Here is a 24,896-nt window from a genome sequence, read left to right on the forward strand (position 1 = left end):
TTTAAATTTTAAAATGTTTGAAGCTACAAGACTCAGAGATACAATTCATACTATAAACATGCTGTGCGTAGCTTTATATCAATCATAAATTAACCCAGGGAGCTCAGGTAACACCGTGCCAGCTGGCAGGTCAAAGTGCTCCCAGGTCTCACGTGATTTTCTTAGCTCATGTACATGCAAGTGGCAAAGCCTCTCCCAGGTCAATTCAGATTAGGAACCGGATACAAAAACTTCATAGTTGGTATGCCCCAAATTTGTCAAATGTATACAAAGACTGAGAAAGCAATATCCCCCAAATGTTAACCCTGGGTACCTCTGAGTGGTGGGGATACAGGTGATTTTTCAAAATCTCACATGTATTTTTTTGTATTTCTGTTTATATTGTAAATTTTATCAACGGATACACAATACTTATTATTGAGTCCATTTTCCTGATTATATATTTCTTGATTTATTATTACCATATAAATCAGTTTTCCTACCACAAAAGTAGGACACATAACATACGTATACACACATTTTTAAAAGACAGCAGTACAAAATCATAAGAAACAGAAAGCAAACTCCTATGCACTCCACCTTCCAAAATAACCTCTGTTAACGTGGGTACATTTCCTGCCAGATGTTTGCTTTATGCATATACAAGGTATATATATTAATTTCATAATCAGAAAACTATATAAATGCTAGATAAAGCAAAATAGGAAGATCCTTTTCTGCTTCTAACTCCCTTTAAACATAAATATCTCAGTGAAATAAGACATCAGTGATATTTGACTTTTTCCTTTTATTCATGAAACACAAGCACCAGGAAACACCTTAAGTGACTTGCAGTCTGTGGGTTTGGAGAGTGTCTTGGACAGGTGAGTACGACAAGCGGCTGTTACAGTGGTCAATTAAAAGGCACTTTTATGAGAAAAAAATACTTCGCCATGAGGGATTTCTCAGTGACCAACCCACTGGTCACTACCCTGCACGCGGCATGTGCTGCTGCTTTGCTGGTTAGTTCAATACAAGTTGCATCTCCGGGATGGTACATCACCACTGGAGAGGCTGCTGGGAGCCCAACTGTGGATGCCGCCTGCTGTGTCATGGAGTGTGTAAGTGGTTTCCCATCTGAGGTCTTACTTACGCTTTTCCAGTTACACATCCCGTGAAGGCAGAGTGATAGCATAGCAAAGCAGGTTCACTGCAACCACTATCCAGATATGGTGGCCCAAGGAGCCAAGGCACTTGGGCAAGGGAGAACGGAACAACAGCCTGCGATGGTAGCCACGTCCTGTTCCTGGAAAGTCACCATGGCAACATGCCAGGAGGATGAGGGATGGCTCCCTGCTTCCTGCCAAGTCAAGCACTGAGCAGGATGAGGGCCTGATCTTCTGGGCTGGTGAACACAAACCTCCTGGCGAAGGTCACGGTCTTCAAAGACAAAACGAGGCTGAGTCAGCAGTGAGAGAAATGAGTGTGGAAACTGGTCCCTATGTGGAGACGCTGACCTTCTGTCTGCAGGAAGACAAGGCCAGGAGGTGGGCCACTCCCAGAGAGCTGTGAGCTGCACCCAACAAGCCTGGTCTCAAGATGTCAATCTGCTTGCAAATTAGACTCACAGAGGCCATAGGACGAAGGGCCATGGCAGATGTGAGCAGTTGGGATGGTCATAGTGCCCTCTGCTTTTGTTCAAAACTAAGTGGGGGCTTGGGGGCAGTGATAACACAGCTGGATCACATTTGTTCACATGGCTGGGTCACCTCACTGGCCGTCAAATCTGTGAAGCCGCTTTCTCCTCACTTCTTCTTCTGGTGTGAAGCGGAACCCATAGGCTGGGGAGCTATTTCTGCGATTTCCTGTAGAGAGAAAGCACAAAATCAAGCACTGCCCATCCATTGTTCTGACATTTACAGGGCACTGCATCCTAGGATTCCCAAGGGGGAAAAAAAAGATGGCTTGGGTGTCATCTTTATATTAGCATGAAACAGAAATGTAACAAGCATATTTCAATTTCAGATGTCAATACTACATTTCAACACAAAGTAAACATTTTTAGCAAGGTCCAGTCCATGAAACTAATTTGACTCATTTTGAAACTTCTTGACAATCCTCCCATTTCTATATCCTTTTCCATCATGTTCCACAATTTGCATCATTTAATTTCCAAAATGTCTCAAGGGCTTACTTTATTTTTTTAATGCCCAGAAATAACTGTCACTGTCCGTAACATCCTCACCCAGTGTGCTCGTAGGTTTCTCCTGTTGGGCCCTTTTCCTCCCTCTAACCTGCTGCCTCCTGTACTTCACCAGCTGGTGGGAATCACACCTGCCTGAAACTCACAAGCACCTACAGGGCATCACGGCCCATAGAGCAGGGGCTGTGTTACCATAATGACCAATATCTGGGCAGGCAGACAAAAATGCAGGCATAATATTTGAAGATCATATGAAGGACCATGGAAATCATTACTGAAAAGGGTTTCTTGGGGCTACAAACAGAACATATAATTTGCAGTGATACAAGCATTTCAATCACTGCATAAAAAAACACTCTTCCAAGCACTGTAGGGGGATAATAAAGGAATAACAATAGACAGTCCTTGACCTCAAGGACCCAGAAACCTAAATCTAATGAAAGAGCTTCAATATCCTCCATGAGGCAGCCATGCAGGGCGTCACTGATGGATACACGCAAACAGTAGGTTCACGTCTAAGCATGCGGACCAGAAAGATTGCACCTTTCCCCTTCTGAGCCTCTGCTAACCTTGTAAACTCACTCTGAAAGGCCCACTCCCATCACCTCCCTCCCTCAGAAGTCCTACTCGTTTTCCAATGGCCCATCCAAATCGCACTGCCCTCTGGCCACCCCCAGTGGAAGAGCTCTCTCCCAAGTTCCTCAGCTTCCAGCACCTTCCTCTCGGCGGTCCTCATGCAACAGTCACCACATCCCACCAGACAGGGCAGCCACTGTGCATACCGCTGCTCTCTCCTACTGGAATCATAAGCTCTTAAATGGCAGGGAACATTTCTGACGCTTCTCTCTGCTCCCCAGTGCCTGGTACAGCCCCGCACACACAGAAGCTGTTCAAGAAACACATGGGCCTGACTCAGTGGCACATGCCTATGACTTCCAAAGGTATAAGTTACGGCCAGACCACCACATTCAACGTTGCCCTCTGAGGTTCTGACACAACTGACTCTGGAAGCCCTGGCCTCGCTGGGAAGGGTGGATGGGCAAGAGGGTTGGAGCCAGGAGGGAAAACAAGTGAACAGTTGACCCCTCCCGCTCTTGCTCCAAGCGTGGTACCTTGTCGGAGACGTTGACAGGTAAATTATCGACATGGTGGTTGTTAAGACAATGATGAAAAGATGTTAGAGAAAGCAGTGTGAAACTAAGAGTCAGTTTGCTAAGCCACCACTAGAATTTCAGTTGTCAAAGAAATTTCTAGAAAGGCAGTCAAAAGGAACCCTTTTACATTTTTTTCCCCACTGTGATAGAGACCCCAACACGTACCCATGTCTGATTCTCCTTTCCTTTTGAGATGTGAGGGAATTACCCCTGCTGGACCCCTTGTAACATTTCCTGACTAGCCCACCCAAAAGTGATCCAGGTGGGCCAAGCCCGGCACTCACTCCCGCTGGATAAACTCCACTTTGAGGTTTTTTGATAAGTGAAGTATATGTCGTTTTACGAACTTTCACTAAGGATGCTGTTCAAACATGTAAGGCTTTTACCATAAAGATTTTATGAATACTGTAAGATTAAAAGCTTTACTGGATATGGTTTTCACCACATACATTTGTAAAGGAATTTCTCTCTGTTCAAAGTGGTAAACACTTTGAAATTACAGAGAAACTCATGAATCCAGTTACCATTAGTTTATTGCTTAAAAGTGCTTTATACAATGAGATCCAACTCCTGCTTTCCTTTTAACGGTTGTTTTTAACAAATCCATTCTTAATTGCACTTATGAGCGCGGGCCAGTGTGTGACAGCCCATTCCAGCTGGGCAGGGAACCGGGAGGCCTGGCTGTGGGCAGAGTTAGAAGCAAGCTCAACGTGGCATCTTGACTCCAGGCCACAGGGCACGAGCCCATAGATGCTGAAAGATGCTCAGACTCCCAAAGGGAATCACAGTGTCCAAGAGGAAAAGCCTGTTCCATGAAGGGAAATGCAGGGAGGAATCAGAGGGGGCAGACTGTGAAGTTTCTGGGGGTTCAGCTCTCAAAATGGCCAGCCGGCACAAATGCTCTCTGGACCCATGCTCGGGGCACTTAAGGAGAACCACGGCTGAGCCAACAGAAGAAATGCCACGTGCTGAAGTAGAAAACTCACATCAAGAGAGGAACAATAATCACTCTTTCACAAGAGCCTTTTTTTTTTTTTTTTTTTTTTTTTTGCGGTACGCGGGTCTCTCACTGTTGCGGCCTCTCCCATTGTGGAGCACAGGCTCCGGACGCGCAGGCTCAGCGGCCATGGCTCACGGGCCCAGCAGCTCCGCGGCATGTGGGATCCTCCCGGACCGGGGCACGAACCCGTGTCCCCTGCATCGGCAGGCGGACTCCCAACCACTGCGCCACCAGGGAAGCCCCACAAGAGCCTTTTAAGGTATCCAATTTGAATTAGCTTTTACTACCAATGTCATGATACCAAGTTTACAGATGAAAAAAACTGAGGCTCAGGGAGTGTTGGGGACACACCTAAGGTCACAAAGCTAGCGTGAAGGGAAGCAAAAACTTGCACCTATAGGTCTTCTGGCTGCAGTTCTAGCTCTCCTCCTCCTTTTCCACAGCCCCACACCGCCGATCCTACTAAAACACCGAGTATGTTATCACATCCCTTTGCTATGCCTTATCCTCCTGCCAGAAGCCAGAGAGTCCCTTTCCTTCACGGATATGCAGGGAGCTCACTGTTATCTGAAAATAGAAAAAGAATAAGATCCAGCCTAAGCTCTCAAATCGATGGGGCTGTGCTGTCATCACAGATGTGACTACAAAGTTCCCGCACTGGGTCCCCTTAAATTCTACTGACTACTAGAGTGGTTCGGGTTTTTAGGACCCCTGGAAAGGCCTTGTGTATAGCAACAAAACAACAATAATGACAATGCCTGATGTGGATGTTTTATGGGTATTTTAAATCCTTCAAACTCAGTGTTTCTGTTAACATCAAAGCCACCCGACTGTCTGCAGAATGACTTAACTGCTTCATTTCAGGCTTTGAACTGCATTCTTCTTGCTGGTAGGTAGTTTTCTTGGAAAGTTTTCAAGACTAAATTAACCTGTGATATGTTGAAGGCAGTTATGTATTTGATGTCAGTCAGCCAACCCCACAACCCTGCTCGTCACATCTGAGCTCTGGGTCAGTGCCGCACTGGGGACCAGGCCTCCAGCTGCTCCTCTCCATCTCAGCTAAGCTCTGTCTTCCCATTCTCCACCTTTTCATTTATTTTTAAACCATTTCTATATTTTCCGCTTGTGTCACATGACCTATTATTTCTCTCCGTAGCCTCCAGGACCCTCTGCAGGCATTTCTCAAAGGGTCTAAGAAATGCGCTTTCCATATCTACCTATATTTATGAAGCACACAGAAAAGGATCTGGATGGGCCTCATCTAGACGGTAAAAGGAGAAGAGGTTCCCACGGGTATACTGGAAAAAGTGTTGGTAGGAAAATGGGAGATGCTTCCGGCCCTGCCTGGAACTAGAGAGGACACCCCAGGCAAGTCTTCATTCCGGCAGGCTCTGGTTGGTTCACTTGTCAGGGGACAGGGTGCAGAACAAGGTGGCTGCCAGGGTCCTTGCCGTGACTCTGGAGTCTGATGACTGGGATAAAATCCTGACTCTTCCACTTACAGCTACACATCCTTGAGCAAGTAGATTACCTTCACGGGGCCTTAGTTTCCTTATCTATAAAATGCAAATAGTAACAGTAGCTCCTTTGCTGGACTGTTGAGAGAATAAGAGAGGATGCATATAAAATGCTTAGCTGGGCCTCCCTGGTGGCGCAGTGGTTGAGAGTCCGCCTGCCGATGCAGGGGACACGGGTTCGTGCCCCGGTCCGGGAAGATCCCACATACCGCAGAGCGGCTGGGCCCGTGAACCATGGCCGCTGAGCCTGCGCGTCCGGAGCCTGTGCTCCGCAACGGGAGAGGCCACAACAGTGAGAGGCCTGCGTACAGCAAAAAAAAAAAAATGCTTGGCTGAGTGCCAGCAGTGCAGTTAACGCCTGATGAGCATTGGATGTTAGGACTTCTAACCTCTAACATCACTGAGAATCATATGGGTTAAATGTCTACCTGTTAATATCACTGGCTAAAAGACAGATACCAAAGAAAATGACCAAAGACTTCTTAAAAGATAGAGCCCAATTCTGTTTGAGGACCAGTTGGCAGTGTTTTGTACGAAGTGTGGAGTCACTACTTACTAAATGCTTGTCCTCTAAGAGACAGATACGAAAAAGGTAATTCACAACCTCCACGTGCCAGCCCACTTTTGTGACTTTCGGCCACTGGGAAAACTGGAGAGCCCAGCTGAGACCTCTTTTCTCCGCTGAGTTAAATCATGCACTGAACATTTACAGGTCTGGGTGAAACAGCCTTGCTCTGATGAACTTGGTACAGAACATTAGTATTTATGAGCCTTGCTTCTATGGTCCTGTAAATGGAGGTCAGCCCTCAATTTTACTCAAAGAAACAGTGAGCATGCTTCAAAGAACCTCAGGAGCAGTGCCCAGTTTAAGAAGATTTAGCTCAATTATAGCACCAGCGGTGAGATCGTAAGATTTATTGATTTGTGGTTCTTGATGGAAAAATTTTCAGTTCTCTACCCTTATGTATAACGCAGTAACCTCTGCATTTTACATCTAAGGGAGGAGAAGCAATTTCATCCACATAAGAATTGCTAAAAAGAATGCCATGAGTTGATGGCCATTTTCCCTACTGTTCGCCATCCCTGTAAATAGAGATGTTTAATTTGCCGTATTCATAGATCCTGCCCGTGATCTGACGAGCCCTCTATGCCATTCAGTGAAATTATACTAAAGTGAAGTCTCAAGATGACTTATCTTCCTCTTAAGTTGGGGACCTATGAAGGCAATCACTTAAAAAAAATTTTTTTTAAATCAAGAAACCTCTAAATATTCCTGTATTCTCTGAGATTGCTTTTGTCAAATGAGGGCAACAGCATGGGACCCATATTCTCTCTTTCAAAAATGTTACTTTATTAGAATTCCATGAATTCTAAAGCTTCCAAAATGTCTTTTGACAGGACAGTTGCTAAGTCATTTACTATGACCAAAAAGGCCTGGAAGGAACCCCAAGTCCAACAATTAGCAAGATATTCTTTTTTTTTTTTTTTTTTTTTTTTTTTTGGTGGTACGCGGGCCTCTCACTGTTGTGGCCTCTCCCGTTGCGGAGCACAGGCTCCGGATGCGCAGGCTCAGCAGCCATGGCTCACGGGCCCAGCCGCTCCACGGCATGTGGGATCTTCCCAGACTGGGGCACGAACCCGTGTCCCCTGCATCAGCAGGCGGACTCTCAACCACTGCGCCACCAGGGAAGCCCAAAATATTCTTTTAAAGTAGGAGGTGCCCAAGGACAATAAGAGCACTTTCCTTTTTGAGTCACTAATTATAATGATCTATCTATCCATCCGTCCATCGCTTTAAAAAGAGTTTGAAATTCACCTAAAAATCTCATAACTTTCATACAGATGGAAATTTCATTATGGTTTACAATAAAGGTAATATTTAGATGCGATTTGAGAGAGAAAAATTTACATCTCCACTCCTCAACTGATCAAATCAACAGCAGTGGGATTTCTTAGTTCTGAAACAGTATCTGGAATCCCCAAATGAGAAGCTCTGAATGGAAATCAACTCAGTTGCTACTTTCCCTGTTGTACTTTTCTCTCTGTTCTAGTTGGTTAATTTGGGGGACCGTTAATGGACACAACTGACTTCAAATCAACAGGCTTCATAATCAAGTTAAGTTGATAATTATAATCAACTTAATAATCCAGTTAGCAATTCAAGTAACCTAAAATTTGGGTCCACTCTGTCAGATCTAGAGATTTTTTTTTGCAATATAGAGAATACATGGTATGACCTCTAGAACAAAAAGAGAAAGTCCAGAGGGAGACAATAAATGTTTGCTGGGCAATTGCTACATGCTCACCCTACTTTACTCTCCCTTCCTTTTAAAAAGTGTACAACTTTATTAATTGCCATGTACTGAACATATGGGACCAACATCCAGACCAAAATACAGTATTTCCAGCACTCACAAGCCTCCATGGGCTCCCTTCCAGAAGTGGTCCATTGACTTCTTACAGCAGAGATTCATTTTGTCTATTTTTGTCCATAAATGGATTCATATAATATGTACCTTTTGTGAGTTGCTTCATTTTACATTATGTTTGTGAGACTCACCATATTGCTGTATGTGGTTTCTATTCTACTTATCCTTCTGAGTAGAATTTCCTTGTCTGTTTTATAGAAAGAAGAATGGAGGCTTAAAGATTTCAAGGAACTTGCCAAGGCCACACAGCTGGTCAGGGACGGAGGCAAGAGTCACACCTAGATCCCTTTGTCCTCTGCTCCAGACATGCGGTGTGTTAGTTGTCTTCCTTAACCCCGAAACCAGAATCTGTAAACCCGAACAGTACTATTCCTTTAAACTTGATTTGGAAGCAGCATCTGTTTAAAAAGCAGCAGGAAATTTTACCTTCTGCTTTAGATAAGCTTCACTGCAAACAGTAAGATTTTCTGGATAACAAAGTGTCTAGAATTAGGATCTCCCTTGACAAGGTTTTAGCAAGAGGCCCAGTTGCAAAAGTCAGCCTTGGTGATTAACTGTATCATGTATTTTCTAAACAGAGAACAGCTTATAAATTCTTACAGAAACAACTCTCAATGGGCTGGAGGGGCAGCAAAAAGAGAGGCTGAGGAGAAGAGGGTCTCCCATTAGGAACCACTGTAACATGAAGTACATATTTCTTTAAACAAATAGATGCAGATTTTATCTATCTATCTATCTATCTATGGCTGTGTTGGGTCTTTGTTGCGGCGTGTGGGCTTCTCTTCGTGGTGGCTTCTCTGGTGGCAGACCACGGGCACTAGGCGCACAGGCTTCAGTAGTTGCAGCACATGGGCTCAGTAGTTGTGGCGCATGGGCTTAGTTGCTCCACGGCATGTGGGATCTTCCCGGAGCAGGGATGGAACCCGTGTCCCCTGCCTTGGCAGGCGGATTTTTAACCACTGTGTCACCAGGGAAGTCCGGATGCAAATTTTAATACTAAAGGGATTTTCCATTTTTAAAAATCAATCTGTCTTAAATCCTTTCACAATTCTGTCACCACCATAACCCTTTATCAAGAGGGATTTAAAGGAGATTAGGAATGATTTTCAAGCACCTTTTATATATATTTAATGGCTTTAGGATGTTTCAAATTTTCTTTGATCTAAAACAGCATGCCTTTTGGCCAGCAATCTGAAGCCTCAGATGGAGTTTACCCAATCACATCAGCTGATTCTGGAAACTGAGAAGAGGTTGACTATCTCCTCTGGAGGAACAGCCTTCCCAGTTCCATATAATTTGGGACTGTACCTTTTTTTTTTTTTTTAATTCAAAATCACCTACGGATATCTACTGGACAGATATAAGAAAATTCTTGGAAAACTAGATGCGGGGCTCCCTTTGCTTCCATATTCTCATTGCCTAGTACCCACGAGGGCCTACGTGCCTGGCTCGGACAGCAGAGAGAAACCAGACAAGGGCCCTGCCTGGAGGGAGAGATTTGAGAACATATTTTACAACAGAAAAAGAAAACTGAAAGTAGAATGAGGAAGTCTTTTGTGGGCAGGGAGTTCTGATGGAAAACACACACACACACACACACACACACACACGAGTACGGACAATGCTAGAAAAAAGATGAAGACCCTTTGGACTATTAAAATCCCACACTCCTCTCTGAAGCTCCAGGGCCAATGTGCCTGACTTGCCCAGGATGGGCAGCTGCGGCCTGGGGCCTCTCCTGATGTTTCTGATAGAGATCCCATACCTCCCCACAAACAGGTCCCTAGCAGGACGCCCCCCCCCCGGGAGGGCTGCTGCCCTGTACCTCCCGCCTGGCCTGCATCTTTGTTGGACTTGGACCCTCCAACCTTAAAGGATTCCCGAGGTCTAAATGGCTACCTGCTCAAATCTCTGACCCCTCCGGCTCCTGGCCTTCTATCAGCTCTGAGCCTCTGATTGTCATCTCTTAGACAGAGGATGCCTTCCACTGCCTTTTTATGGCCGGACTTCCTGATGATGTTAAGATGGCGCCACGGTGGCAGGGGCAGGGGAAGGACAAGCAGGATGGAGCTTCTAGCGGTCTCCTCAGAGCCTGGATACCACCCCTCCTCTTGCTTCTTGATCATGGGGTTATCTTTGAGTAAGTTTTAATTTAATTTTTTTTTTAGGAGAGGGAAGTGAGTAAGAGATTATTTAAACTATAATAAATTGAGCTCAAAGAGATGTAAAATTGCGTCTTCCCAAGACCCATTGGGTTCCAGCCCTGCTGCTTGCCACTTGCTATGGCATCATCGTAAAAGAGTGGCTGAGGCTGAATTCTCCCCTTGCTGGCCTTTAGCAGCCCCGTCCCATGAGCATAGTTTCCATAGAACAGCAACAAACTAGCCGGTGAAGGCAGGAGTCGGAGCTAGGCGCCCAGTTTTCAGTAGCTCAAATGCAAGAGGTTTGGGCAAAGCCAGGAAGTCTTGGAGACGCTATGAACGGGACAGCTGTCTGGTTTGCTGCTGTGATTCCTAAACTTTCATGTGCACAATAATGGAGAACTTGTTAAAAACGCAGATTTACTAGATCCTACAGCCAGAGATTCTTACGCATCAACTGGTTGGAGAGCAGGAAGGTGCATTTTAATGAAAACCCACCCTGGTGGCGTTTCTGCTGCAGACAATGTATCAGCTCACTGAGAATCACTGGGGAAAAAGAACACACTTCGCTGGATGTGGGTTTGCATCTGCCTCCATGAGGACCTTGGACAAGGCACTTCTCCCTGGGCCTCGGGCTCCTCATCTGTGCAATGAGGGGTTCTGGACTAGAAATTTTAGACCTCCGCACAGACGTGCAAGATCCCGCAGCTGTTTGGTTCTCAGTGAGCCATCAGGGTTGGCTGGCCTAAGAAGGCAGAGTGCAGATGGGCCACACCAGCAACCTGCGTCCTCCACTGCCTGCAGTCTGGGCAGCTACGCTGCCTGCCCTGTCAGCCAGCCTGGCCGTGACTTCTGACAGCTAGGCTGAGAACTGGCCATGCTGTGCTTCTTGGCAACTCCCTCCAACTAATTTGGTCTAATTCAGTGTCCCTCCCCATGCGCCAATGTTTTAATTTGTAATAAACTTATTTTGGAATAATTTTAGATTTAAAGAAAGTGACAAAGGTAATACAGCCAAACATCTTACATTATCGTGGTCTAGTTGTCAAAATCAACCACTTACAGGGATGGGTGCGTTACTATTAATGAAATTTCAGACTCCACTTGGATTTCACCAGTTTTTCCACTAATTTCCCTTCTCTGTTCCCTTCTCTGTTTCACCAGCTTTTCCACTAATTTCCCAACTAAAGCCAATAGTCCATTTAGTTGTCAGGTCTCCTTAGTTTCTTCAGGTCTGTGGTGCTCTCTCAGTCTTTTCTTGTTCCCTGTGACCTTGACAATCTTGAGCAGCGCCAGCCTGTAGAATGTCCCTCAATTTGGCTTGTCTGATGCTTTTCCTCATCATTATTCTGGGGTTAAGGTTTTGGGAAGAAGACCACAGAGGAGAAGTGCCCTTCCCATCCGATCATACGATTTATCACTGGTGATGTAACCTTGAGCACTGGGCTACGGAGTGTTTGCCAGGTTCTTCCACTTTTAAAATTTTCTCATGAGCTCCAAGGGAATAAAGCTTTAACTCTCATCACCAAGAGTTACCAGGATAAACTGGAATAGGTAGAAGTGGGTACCTCAAGCAGGCTTTGTCACTTTCCCTGCCTGAGGATGAGCAGGATACAGTGGGGTCATCCCCGACCTTCACTGAATTCAGGTTCTCTAACACAGACGTTAGTGTATGAATCACCAGGAGAGCTCTTTGAGAGCTTCCAATTTGGCAGGCTTGGCATGGAGCCCAGGCTACCGAATTTTAATGAGTTCCCAGGTGATTCGGAGCTACACTAGCTTTTTAGAATCAGCTCAGATTTTTTTTTTCAACTGAAAATATCCACCCTGGGTTTCATGCCAGTATTTACACTTGCCAGCAGGTGGAGCCAGAGGCTCATGACTCAATCCGCTGAAGAAAACTAGGACAAATTCCAGTCAACAAAGCATTCCGCACTGTAAGCAGAATTAGGGTTATTTTGAAACAGATGGGCTCTACAGAAGCCGTTACACTGAATATTATGCAGTTGTTTATTGTCTAGATGGTCTGAAACCCGGGGACTATTTGCCAGCATCTAGCAGTTTCTGTGTGATGTCAGGTTTCTTCCAGAGCAGAGGAGACTGACAAGACCCTGGGAGACAGATGTGGTTATGGATATGGATGTGGATACAGATATTTTAACCAGCTCTGAACTCAGAATTTACTCCTGCTACGGTGCATACTGCCTTGCACAGCTGAGTGCATCTTCCTGGAATGATCAGGATCGCTTTAACTCCAAATCAGAAGAGTAGATACAATAGATACATTTGGATACACACATATCCAAATAGATACAATCTGTGATGATAAGACAAGGAATCCCGGATGCAATAATTCTAAAACTGCTTTACCTTAACCCTAATCGAAGCGGTTCTGTTTCCTGGTTTACACTTTTACCCACACGCCCACTTACACTTGCCCCTCTCCTGGGCTACCCCAGCTGACCTCAGCAGGGAGGAAGCAAGGGCAAGGAAGGCCAGTGAGCGCTCACCTTGACTGTGCCTGATGCACTGGTTCACAGTGGGCAGGACCAGGACTTACAAATGGAGTAGTGTACGAGTCCTGGAAATCTGCCAAGGCCTCCAAGCACCAACGGTTCTTCCGTAGAGAATGTTTTCAATTCCTTAGCCTGTGATCCCAGGCACTCAGCGGCTGCTGTGCTGGTCAGCCCGGGATCAGAGAGGCCGTGAAGGCGTCTCTGAGGTGGGCAGCTTGGTGACGGGTGGTTCAGCAGATTCTGGCTGTCTCCATGCTGGACAGACCCTCAGTCACCTGAGGGGCGCACAGACGTACTTCCTGGTGGATGAGGTCCTGCTGTAAGCAGTGGGTTCGTAACTGCCTGGCACAGCGGCTCCCTCCCTCCAAGGGATAAAATGCCAGTTGATGGTGCCCCCTCTTTCACGAACGGGGGCAGGTCCCCCGCTCAGAAACAACACAATCCCCAACGTGCTTGCTCTTTGCCCACATTCTCAGACGGAGGCAGAGAGAAGCACTGTTGATGACATTTAGACCTGTTTCATTTTTTTTCTCACTCCCTTCAACTTGAGTTTCAAATCAGAGACAGCCCAATGGCCAGCTTTTTAAGCAACAGCCCAAGGTAATGTTTTCACTGACTTTTAAAATCATAGCCCATTTGGAATTAGCCCATATTTCCCACAGAAACCTCAATCTTCTGAAAATACCTTTTAACCTTTGGGCATAGAAAAATGTAAGTAAATATCATCCCAAGAAATCAAAGAATAAGAAAGAAAAAAGATGGAGGGTCAGGAGGAGAACTCTGGAAAGGGACAAAGAAACTTAGATGGGGAACTTCTGCCGAGACCAACCACTGAGGGGTCACGTCCAGGTCACACTGGACAACTGTTGCCAGTGACTGTTTCTCAGGAGAAACAAGGATGTAGAGCCTGGGAGGGAAGGGGTTTGGGACAGCTGAGCCTAGGCTTGGTGGCCGGACTGACTGGCAGCAAATAAAATGAGCCACGTGACAGGCCCTACACTTACCCACTGCTTGCATGTCACCGTCCTGCGAAACACGCAGCATGTCAAAGCTCTAGAGACTAGATACTGGATCTAGAAGAGTAATTTCCAAACTTTCATGTGGGTGAGCACGGTAAGAGACAGATTCTAGGTTCTAACTTGGGAGATCCCAGATCAACGGCTGTGGTGAGACCCAAGAATCTGCATTTTTCAGAAGCACTTCGAGTGAGTCTGATGCTCCCAGCCCCACTCTGAGAAACTTGGATCTGAGGGATGCCGTACCACATTCTGGGGTTTTGTTTGGTTGTAACTAACGGTCAGCACCAGCACGGCATTTGGTTTTGTACACACAGGTCTTCTGTTACATCTTCCCTGAGCCAGAAGCTCTGGTGGTTTCCCAGGTTGTGCTGTGCTCAATCCTGGACGATGTGAATTCTAAAAGTAAGACACCAATGCCACCCAGCTCTCCGGAAGATTCTATTAGTTATAACACGAGAGTGGACGAAACTGGCCACTCACCCAGTCGTAGGAGCAAAGCCACTCACCTCTGGATCCCAGGTGCCTGGGACCTGGTGGGCACGTCATAAATGTTTGGTGAATGAACAAAAAAGCAACTAATATGCTATCAGGGCTGAGCAGAGAGGGGGCCAGGAACCAGGGGCCCAGGCCAGGCCAACGGGGCTAGAGGACTGTGAGCGAGATGTGGGTAAATGGTGGCAGGTAGGGAATCTCAAGGCCCAAGAGTCTTGGTTTCTGGCCTCAGCCAACAACCAGCTTTCAAACCCTGAGACATAAGTGGGTGAGAACAGGTGACAGGAGGCTTCAGAATACAATTCAGTCTATTTGTTTCCTCTAACAAATGCATGAAGTTGGCCTGGGCTCTGGGGTTCCGTTACATTAGAGAACTTCAGTATCCAGAAGTAGGCCAAGATATGAGATGTGCTACGTACATCCATGTTGAATGCTGTAAACATTCAAATTATTTCTATTTTTCAGATATCATAAGCCTGACTGGTGCATAAGTACACATCAAGAGATACCGATATCAACGCATAATTATGAAAACAATCCCTGACCTAGGAAACTGTCCCTGAGATGCTGAGAAGCCAAGGAGAACGTCATGGTTCGAAGCTCTCACAAAAGCTGGAAGCTGCCGGCATGCTCCTCTCTCAGGTGGAAACAGAGGAAGACGAACTATTCTGGGAAAAGCCTGCGATGAGAGTGCGTCACAGCTGGTCTCAAAGGTGCAGGAATGTCAGGGTGAAGGTGGGGCGGGCACCCCGAGAGCCACCAGCCCAACCCCACAAGGAAACAGCAATGCAAGGGCCTCGGCAGATACACTTGCTGGGTTTAAAAAAAAAAAAAAAAAATGGCAGGAGAGGGAGGGGGAGGGAGACCCAAGAGGGAAAGTAACTGGAAGAAGAACGACATCCTTGTCAGCGGTCCGAGCCCCACAAATTTTGAATGGTTGGTGGTTTAGAAAACCAGGGTGGGCTCCTCGGCAAAGGCCTAGATAAGCTGGGAGGTAAGGACGACACAAGTGTATCCCTTCAGAGCGGAGCAGCTCTGAATGAGATAAGCAGCAGGGCGAGAGCATCTGCAGAAACGCCAACAGGCAGGAGCCTTGCTCTCTGCACCAGAAGCTGAGAAATGCTTCCTGTGGGTCAGAGTCGGCCTAGAAGTGGGATGGCTGTGAAGTTCTGGGATGCTATAAACTATCCCGGAAGTAGGACGGTCATCTTAAAAACACGCTTGTTTTTGTATTCGGTGGTATTTAACCAGTTACCTGGCGGTCCAGTGGTTAGCACTCCATGCTTTCACTGCCAAGGGCCTGGGTTCGATCCCTGGTCAGGGAACTAAGACCCCACAAGCCCTGTGGAGCGGCCGAGAAAACAAAACAAAACTAAACTAAACCAAAAAAAAAAAAAAAAAAAACACTCAAAAAAAATTGCTCTGATGGTGTGTAACCTAACCCTGAGCTGAACTGCCACTTTTTGTTCTTTTAGGTCTGATTAACCCACTCCCACCCACGCCAAGTTCTGATCCACTAGTGAGAGACAGTATGTGTGTTTGTGTGTGTACATGCATCCTTGTGTGTGGGCTCGAGTATGTGTGTTACAGACACGCCTTGCGACTGAAACTTCTCCCATAAACAAGCCCTCCCAGTCTCAGGAAGAGCCGGGGGCTTTCTCAGACTGCTGGCACACAGTCTTGAAACAGCCTGCCTCTAACTAACCTAGAATGGCTCAGAAGTGATTCTAAAGTGGGCTGTGCTACGGAGAGAGACTCAGTAACAAGAATGGCTTATTCTTACATGTCTGTTAAATAATTTCTAGTAAAACAAAACTTATGTTATGAACAGAAAGGGAGACCACAGAATGAAATTTTTTGAACTTTGAATTCCAAGTTGGGAATCTAGAGCGAGGCTTACCTTGGATAACTGATGATTTAGATAAGTGGAGAGGAATATGTTGTTCTCTGAGCATCTCTGGAAACAGATGTTTCATCTAAGTGTTTGCTGTATCCAGAGAAAAAGCGAGTACTACAAGGCCTACCTACAGTTTTTTTTTTTTCTTTATTGGAGTATAATTGCTTTACAATGTTGTGTTAGTTTCTGCCGTACAACGAAGCGAATCAGCTGTATGTATACATATATCCCCTCCCTCTTGGACCTCCCTCCCAGCCACCCATCCCACCCATCTAGGTCGTCACAGAGCACCGAGCTGAGCTTCCTGTGCTTTATAGCATGTTCCCACTAGCTATCTATTTGATGCATGGTAGTGTATATATGTCCATCCTAGGCCTACCTATAGTTTTAAGAAAGAAGCTTTAAAGACTGTGTCAAGTGTGGAAAGGAGATTCTGTGTGAGATGCATCCAGCGCATCTTAAAATCACGGATTTTCAGGACTTCCCTGGCGGTCCAGTGGTTAAGATGCTGCGTTTCCACTGCAGGGGGTGCGGGTTCGATCCCTGACCAGGGAAGTTCCACATGCCTCACGGTGCAGCCAAAAAAAAAAAAAAATCATGGATTTTCAGAGCGGGGTGGGGGAGGACTTGGGATGATGGAATCCAATCTGCTCAGTTCAGAGCCCAGAAACAGAAGCCCAGAGAGGGTAAACGGGTCTCCCGTTTTGCACAGCTAATGGGGCAGAATCAGAACCCAGGTCTCTCAGTGCTCTGGCCATGTCACCAGACTTCATTGTTTTCCCTTTTAGCCATTTCATCCTGAAGAATCCAAACCTCCCTTTCAAGTCCGGAGTGGACATCGGTGTTTTATACAAGTGCCTTCTGCTCCCCGGCTCTGTGGGCAGCACGGGAAGGGAACGGGCTCTGGTGCCAGACTGAGCCGTGCTTGAATACGGGCCCTGCTCCTTCCTCTGTGCTCCTGGACAAGTCACTTTCCTCACCGACCCTCACTTTTCTTATCTGTGTGATGCAGGAACCTACCCCTGGATTGTTCTGAATGGAAGGAACTAAAGGATGCCAGCACCTGGCTCAAAGTGATCGGGGGTCAGTGGTTCCTGCTACTATGCTAATAACCCCTTCCAGGCTTCCCCACCCCGGGAATGTCCCCACCATCCATCCCATTAGTCACACACACCCAGACCCCAGTCATCCTAGACAGCTTCCCCATCCTCATGTGCCCACTTCAACCCACCACCAAATCCTGTCACTGTAACCTGAACCTTCCCCTAACTAGTCCCCCCTTCCCTGCACCTGCCATGTCGCCAGCCCTGCCTGAGCCACCTGCTTCGTGAGCCGACACTGGTGCCTGAGCCCCTAGATGAAGTCCTGCCCTTGCTCTAGTCTTCCAACCAGCCACTCTCCAAAGGGGAGCTGGAGAGCTTTGCCAGAACACGCATCTCATCCACTTTATCCTCTGCCTAAAGCCCTCCAGGAGTTTCCTTTCATTCAAGGACAAATATCAAACTTCGTACGCAGCCCAGTAAGCCTGCCCTCTCTCACCTCCAGCTCCCAGGGACCCTTCCCTGCCTCCCCAAGCTCTCAGGAGAGTGGCCGCGTCCCCCTTTGCCCTAAGTTCTCCCAGGATCATGTCCTCTTTCTCCAAAGCACATGATGCCACAGTTAGTAGTTACATGGGACTCTGATGATCCCAGTCAAGTGCATCCTCGTTAGGTGGTGAGCTCTGTGGGCTGAGGGTTTGTGTTCACCTTCTCCCCAGGGATGAATAAATAAACAAACCAGCAGGAATGGGTGGGAGGGAGATGTGGAGGAGTAACTACTGTCCTCATTTTACAGATGGCCAGACTGAGGCTCGAGGAAGGCGTGTGATTTCCCGAGGTCGGGGCCCCCAGGAACTGGATGGAAGCGCAGTGGTCCTCACACACCACCCACCATGCTGCTTCAGAAACCAGCTCCCACATTTCTCCTTTACCATCCAACCTTTCTTCACAGTAGCCAGTGGCTCAGCAAAAAATTAGTGGGTTCTTAAAAAAAAAAAAAATAGGAGGCTCTGAGGGCATGGGGGGCGGGGACTATAATTGTCACATGGAAAAAAGCAGAAATTGCAAGTTAATAACAGGGAGATTTTGAGTTTAAAAAAAAAAAAAAGACCATCCAAAGCTACAAGATTTGTTGCTATTTAGACCAGATGGAACAACATTTCCAGAATTGTCTCTATGGATCTGAAGATTCTAGATTAAGGGCAAGTGACTTGGCCAAAGGCTTAGACCTGTTTTCCGACACAGGTACTCTTAGGCAAGGAAAAACAAGGGCGGTAAAAGCCCCAGCGAGGTTGCTACACCAGGATGACTGATCTAAATGGAACACACTTCCATGAGTCATTTGTAGCTTTAAATACTATAGAAAAAAGCATTTATGAAACATGCCCAAACAGTCTCCCTTTGATGTGGCGAGCTCTTTTCAAACCACATTGTTCAAATTTATGTTAAAATGCAAACCCTTCATGTTTACAATGGTGCACTTGGAGGAATAATATAAAAGTACAACCGCTAAGTTTCAAAGACAAGACTTATAACCTCAGAACAATGGGGCATTCCCAGCGCAAATTTATGAGCTGTTAAACCTCAAAAGGTTTCCTCAATTAGCAATGAAGGTTTTGACATATTTGCAGCCTGGTATAGGGGCTGCTTTTTATACAATTTGGGGTGTGCTGCTTTTATCGGAACTTTTCCTTACTTTTATTGACCTCGGATGACAACCATTGTGCTCCTCTCTGGGCAGCGTTTGATCCTACTAATTGTGCCGTGGAGCCGGGATGGCATTTCACGGTTTACCATTGCTCCTGGGGCGCACGACAAATTATACATAATGCATTGCGTTGTAATTGCTGCATTGTGAACTTGGCTCGCTTTCCCAACATAAAATACCGACATCCAAGTAGTTTTATTATAAAAAACCATAAGGGATTCTTTTGGATTATAAACATCTGAAGACATAACGTTCTCATGAATTCCGGTGGCTATTTTGGACACACACGGGGCGGGCAAGGCTGAAAAGCAAATCAAATATACTTCACATGAATGTTTACAGAGAAAAAGAGGAGGCAGTCACGAAGGCAAGGCCATAGGGAATGCAAAACAAAACAGAGTAGGAGCTGAAGGGTAGACAACAGTCCAAACTGGGAAATCAAAGAGGCAAAAGGTCTAGTGATGGCCCTTGTCTCCCTGGGCCTCAAGTTCCTCCTTTTGAAAACAAAGGCACAGAACAAAATGACCACAAAGGTCCCTTTTCCATGAAGATAGGAGCCTCTGGGGGGCAGTGACCTGTTTTCCAAGTCTGATTTGTCAGCACTAGAAACCTGTGTCTTGTACCAAACACACAGCTTCTCACCACTGCCCTGTTGGCTTGGGGCCTCTTAGGAAAAGATGATGCCTCTTTAAAGGGCAAGGGGCAGAATAAATAAAGCACAAGTTTTGTATATGCAATACGATCAAGCGCAAAAAAACAATCACAAGAACAGTACAGTGATCACACTAGATGCCCACAGCAGGCCGCGGTCACAGGACTTGCTGCAGAGTTGGAAGCAACACCAAGGCACCAGGGGGTGCCCTCTTAACCCTCCCTTCTCCTCTCTCCCTGCCCCAGGACAGCAACCTGATATATGAATTCAGCCTGGTTTCTTTCCACTTCCTCTCAGGGAAATGAATGTCCTAGAGGAGCCAGAGGTGCTCCAGCAAGATTCCAAGCACAAGGGGTCACCTGGCAGCTCAGCCGGCCACACAGGTCACACATCACTGGACTGTGTTAGAACCGTGGCTTCTCTTTGAAGCCAGGCCACAGACAATCCAACGTGCAGTTGGTAGGCTGTTAACCTCCTGCCAAAGAATTCTGTGTCCCTCGACTGACTTCTCCTCCCACCTGGTTCAAGAGCAAGCAAATGGCCCAGTTAATGGCAAACCGAATTTAAGACTTAAATTTGACAACAAAGTATGCTTAGAACTTTGAGTGTTTGGCATAGAAGGGTCAGAATTCTAACTATTTACTTAAATTATGACACCCAGCGCTGCACAAAAGGCATCCTGGATGAGAAACACACCGGCTGTCCATCTGTCAAGCTTGTGGAAAGCCTGTGAGGCAGCGTGGGCCTCCTCCCCCAAACCCTCGCGTCTACCGTGGGCGAGGCAGCCATTCTGCCACCAACTAGTTCACGTGAACAAAAGGGGACACTCAGGAGGGGGCAGCTAGGAGGGCAATGGTCAGGATTACAGTTTTAGGACAGAATACTCTTATTTATTGGCCCTAGAGTTGTGCTAAGGCTCACAGACATGTTACCAGGGAGTTATGACCAGCTGTGATTTTGTCAGTGAATGAAGCACATCAAGGTTCTTCTCTGGTTATCACTCCTTAAGAGACAATAATAGGGAATTCCTTGGCGGTCCAGTGGTTAGGATTCTGCACTCTCACTGCTGGGGGCGTGGGTTCGATCCCTGGTCGAGGAACTAAGATCCCACAAGCCATGCGGCACAGCCGGGAAAAAGAAAAAGGGTTGGGGGGGGACTGGGCAGGGAAAGTGAGAGGCCATATCTAGGAATTGTTTTTGGAAACACTCCCAAGGCAATGGACTTTGCTCCAAATAAAGAAATACCAGTCTTCAAAGGGGGATAGTTTTGGGTAAATGGCAAAGCATGAGGAAGCTGAGTAGCAAAGGGAATATGAAAATACTACCTTCCCAACAAATACCATATGCTATCACTTATATGTGGAATCTAAAATATGACACAAATGAACCTATCTCTGAAACAGAATCACGGACACAGAGAACAGACTGGTGGTTGCCAAGGGGGAGGGGGTTGGGGGAGGGATGGAGTGGGAGGCTGGGGTCAGCAGATGTAAGCTATTATATGTAGAATGGATAAACAACGAGGTCCTACTGTGTAGCACAGAGAACTATACCCAATATCCTGTGATAAACCACAATGGGAAAGAATATTAAAAATGTATATATATATATATATATAACTGAATCACTTTGCTGTACAGCAGAAAATCAACTATATTTCGATTTTAAAAAAAAGAAAACACCACTTTCCCAACTTCTTTAGACAAAACTAGGCCTGAGGTACCCCCCGTCAGGCAACCACTTCGTAGTCATGAGCATCTCCAGTGCAAGAAAACATCTCACACAATTTTCTTGAGTAATTATTTCCCTAAACTGATGCCAGGAAAATCTTGTTCTTTCTCTGGGGAGAATATACTTCGGGATTCCTGCCACAAATTAAATGGTCTAGATGAGCTTAGAGAGAGATCATTTAAGGACAATCAAAAAATTTATACACACACACACACACACACACACATACACACACACTGGAAAAAGAAAATACCAAATGTGAACGAGAGTGCCTAGGTTGGAAGTCCAGGTAGGAAGCCCATGAGGAAGGATAGTGCCAGGGAGACAACACAAACTCAAGAAGCGTTCTGCATCCCTCTATTTTGAAGTCCAGGTCCATCAAGAGATCTTAAAAGAAATACATAAAAAGAATATAGCAGTGGAATATAGCATCTCCAATTTTTATGTTATAGGCTTCCTTCCCCCCTCTAACTTCAGTTTATAAACTGAAGGCTTCAGTCTTTTGAATACACAAGGACACTTGTGCACACACAACCAAATCCAGCCAAAAAAAGAGAAATAAAAAACCAAAGCCATTTCAAATATACCTCAAGCAAGAGCTTGATCGAGCGTCTGGACTCCAGAGACAAGTCTGCCTGGTCATGGTGGTATTCCCAAGGCAGGTGGCCAATCAGAATTTGTTGAATGACTGAATCCCAAAGAGTTTTCATGGATGGAGGGTTAAGTCCCATCGTTTCCAGCTCCTGCCTTGACCCACAAACTCAGCCATCCAGGGGCGCTGCAGGTTTTTGGTTTAGCCCTAGTCTGCCCTGGAGCAGTGAGATCCATCTAGAGACCCTGGGGATCCAGATGAGCTGACAGGAGAAATTGCTCCTGGTGTCCATTTACATAAGAAAAATGAGGATCCACTTTTCTAGGGGTGAAATCAGGGCTGAGGAAGAAAAGGATGGCTCTTACACAATCTTCATCTCTCTCTCCCCTCTCATGTAGTCCCTTTGCATTTCTTTCTTTCATAAGAAGGGGGCTCTCTAGCTTTCCAACATGTTCAATAGCTACCAAATCCGAGAACTCTGAAGACAGACCACGAAGATTCACCCTTGGATTAAAAAAAAGTCACATCTCGTGAAAACACAGACATCACAATGAGAAATACCTGAGAGAAAACACTTAGAGTTCGAAACAAAACAAAACAAAAAAGACAGGCGAAAAACACTTCTTTGGTTTTGTCAAGAAACTTATTTGAGTATTTGAATGTTAATAATATCCACATTTATCCCACACTTGTAAGGCAAAGCAAATAAACCATAGCAATTAAACAGAGAAAAGAATGATCACCCTAAAGTGGCTACTCCTTCTTAAGAGCTACCAAAATGCAAATAACCTGTAGCCTGTTCCTTCTTGTGCCTTAGCTGTAACAGAGGAGAAAACTGGCTTGGAAAAGAACAACGAGAGAAAGACAAGGACTACGTGTTGAATGCACAGTTTGGTGGACGTCCACCATGACGGCCGTGTAAAAGAAATAAGCCATCCAGGGCTGACATGGGCTTTAATATAATACCAGACTTTACCACTTACTATTGATTCGTTTGTTCATTCTTTCACTCTTTCTCTTACTAGGTGATCATTCATCCAACAAACATTTATTAAGCACTTTCCCGGGGGGTCTGTGATAGGTGTGGGGTGCACAGGAGTGAATAAGAGCAGGGGGATGGCTTTATCCACTGTAGAAACAGAGCTCAGGGACTAAGCCTGTGAAAACATCTGAGATCTCAAAGTAATTAAGTGGCTCCCTCAGTGAAAAAAAAAAAATCTATAAAACTGAAAGGTAATAAGTATTTGATTAAATGCCTATGAAATGTACCATATCAATCATTGATATCTCAACTCATAAATATGACATATATATTTATAGTCATTTACTTAAATATATATTTATATACTACGGATGGGCTGTCACATGTTTCAACACGTGAAATGACACAGGGTCGGGGTGGGGTTTCTAAAATTAAAGGCCCACAGAAGTCCTCAAAAGTCCCCACAGGATGGACAGGACATCTGTGCTCTCCTGGAGTTTACAGTGTAGTGGAGACAGAGGCACACGCCAGTAGCCACAATCACCTTGTGAAATATCTAAGAAAGTTACCCCTCTGAGCCTCATTTTCTTCATGAAAAAATAACCTACTGAAAACCAGAAACCATGGCCTTCGGGGGCAGTTCTGAGGTCCAAGTTAAAAAAAGAAAAAAGATGGGAAAGTATTTCATAAGCTCAGAGTGATGAGAAGTAAACTTTTAACCCCTTTGGTCTTTGCCCCTCCTGGTAGTAAATGCTTCTTACTATGTCGGATGCTACACCTGCCGCTTACCTGGGAACTGGTGCTCATACCAGAGACAAATCTCTACCATACCCTAAACATAAGGCTGCTCTGGTGCCCTTCTGCAGCCCACAGATGTCTCTGATGGACAGACACACGTAAACCAGGACGCTTCATGTAAAGATAAAACTTGGTCTGTATCGTGAGATTCCAAAGAGACAGAGGTTAAAAAAAAAAAAAAAAGAAAAAGAAAAAATCAACCCCCCCCACTTACACTGGTAAAAATGAAATCATTTTTCAATTAGCTCAGCCCTAAGCAGACACCACCATCTATTTTGCCCTAAGAATGCAAAGCTGTGGACTGCTCCTAAAGTCAATTTTACTTCTCTCTTTTGTAGACATTTTATGAAATACCTTAATCTTCCCAGCTGGCAACATTAGTAGGTAAAAGAGGAAAATGAACTCAGTTTTGGAAAGAAAGGATCATGTGGTATAACACAGAAATATATCCTAGGAGGCAGTCTGGTTCTATTATTTGTCCTTTTTCCTATTCTTCTTCATGGGCTCCCTTTTAGGGAGCAGGCTGGGATGGGGCTGGGGCAGGGTATGACCAGGTTAAAAGCAGCCCAGGACACAACATCATAAACGGAAGAGGGATAGCAGTTATAAGCTTCTGCAAATAGAACCTGGCCACTTCAAATGTGTACGACTAGACCCTCCTTCTGGCTTCAAGATTTCCTTTGTGTCTCACCACGGGATGTGTGTTAGGATGACATACAACGTGTTTAAATAAAACAAGAAAACAAACCAAGAAAAATTCTGCATGATGAAGAATGAAAATCTACTAAAAATACTTTACAATGGCTTCAAACATGAAATCACATTTACAAATAACATTTTCATGACTTGGGCATAAGTGACTCAGGAACATATGGATTAAATTTCCTTCAGAATGCATAGGGCTTTAAAAATCAAGCAGAAACTTGCTTGGCAAAATTAGCTTTGTCTGTAGAGCAGAGCTCTGGGGAAAAAAAGAAAAGAAGTTTGTCAGATGGCACTTGCTTTGGCATCCCTTCTCTGGTGCTTTCTTTGATGACCAAGTCAACTGG

At 45.6% G+C, this 24,896-nt stretch overlaps 1 protein-coding gene across 4 annotated transcripts in view; it reads right to left on the reverse strand.

Annotated features, from left to right (window-relative positions):
• Positions 1-435: 435 nt before the first annotated feature.
• RHBDD1 (rhomboid domain containing 1) overlaps positions 436-24,896 on the reverse strand; it is a 118,273-nt gene continuing 93,812 nt past the window's right edge. For all 4 annotated transcript variants that reach the window (XM_082630480.1, XM_082630482.1, XM_082630481.1 and 1 more), the window contains one exon: positions 436-1,844. In XM_082630480.1, coding sequence (XP_082486606.1) covers positions 1,750-1,844 — 95 coding nt within the window. In that variant the 3' untranslated portion in view covers positions 436-1,749. The remainder of the gene's footprint in view (positions 1,845-24,896) is intronic.

Source organism: Mesoplodon mirus, assembly GCF_964341445.2.
Source record: "Mesoplodon mirus genome assembly, chromosome: 8".
NCBI lineage: Eukaryota > Metazoa > Chordata > Mammalia > Artiodactyla > Ziphiidae > Mesoplodon > Mesoplodon mirus.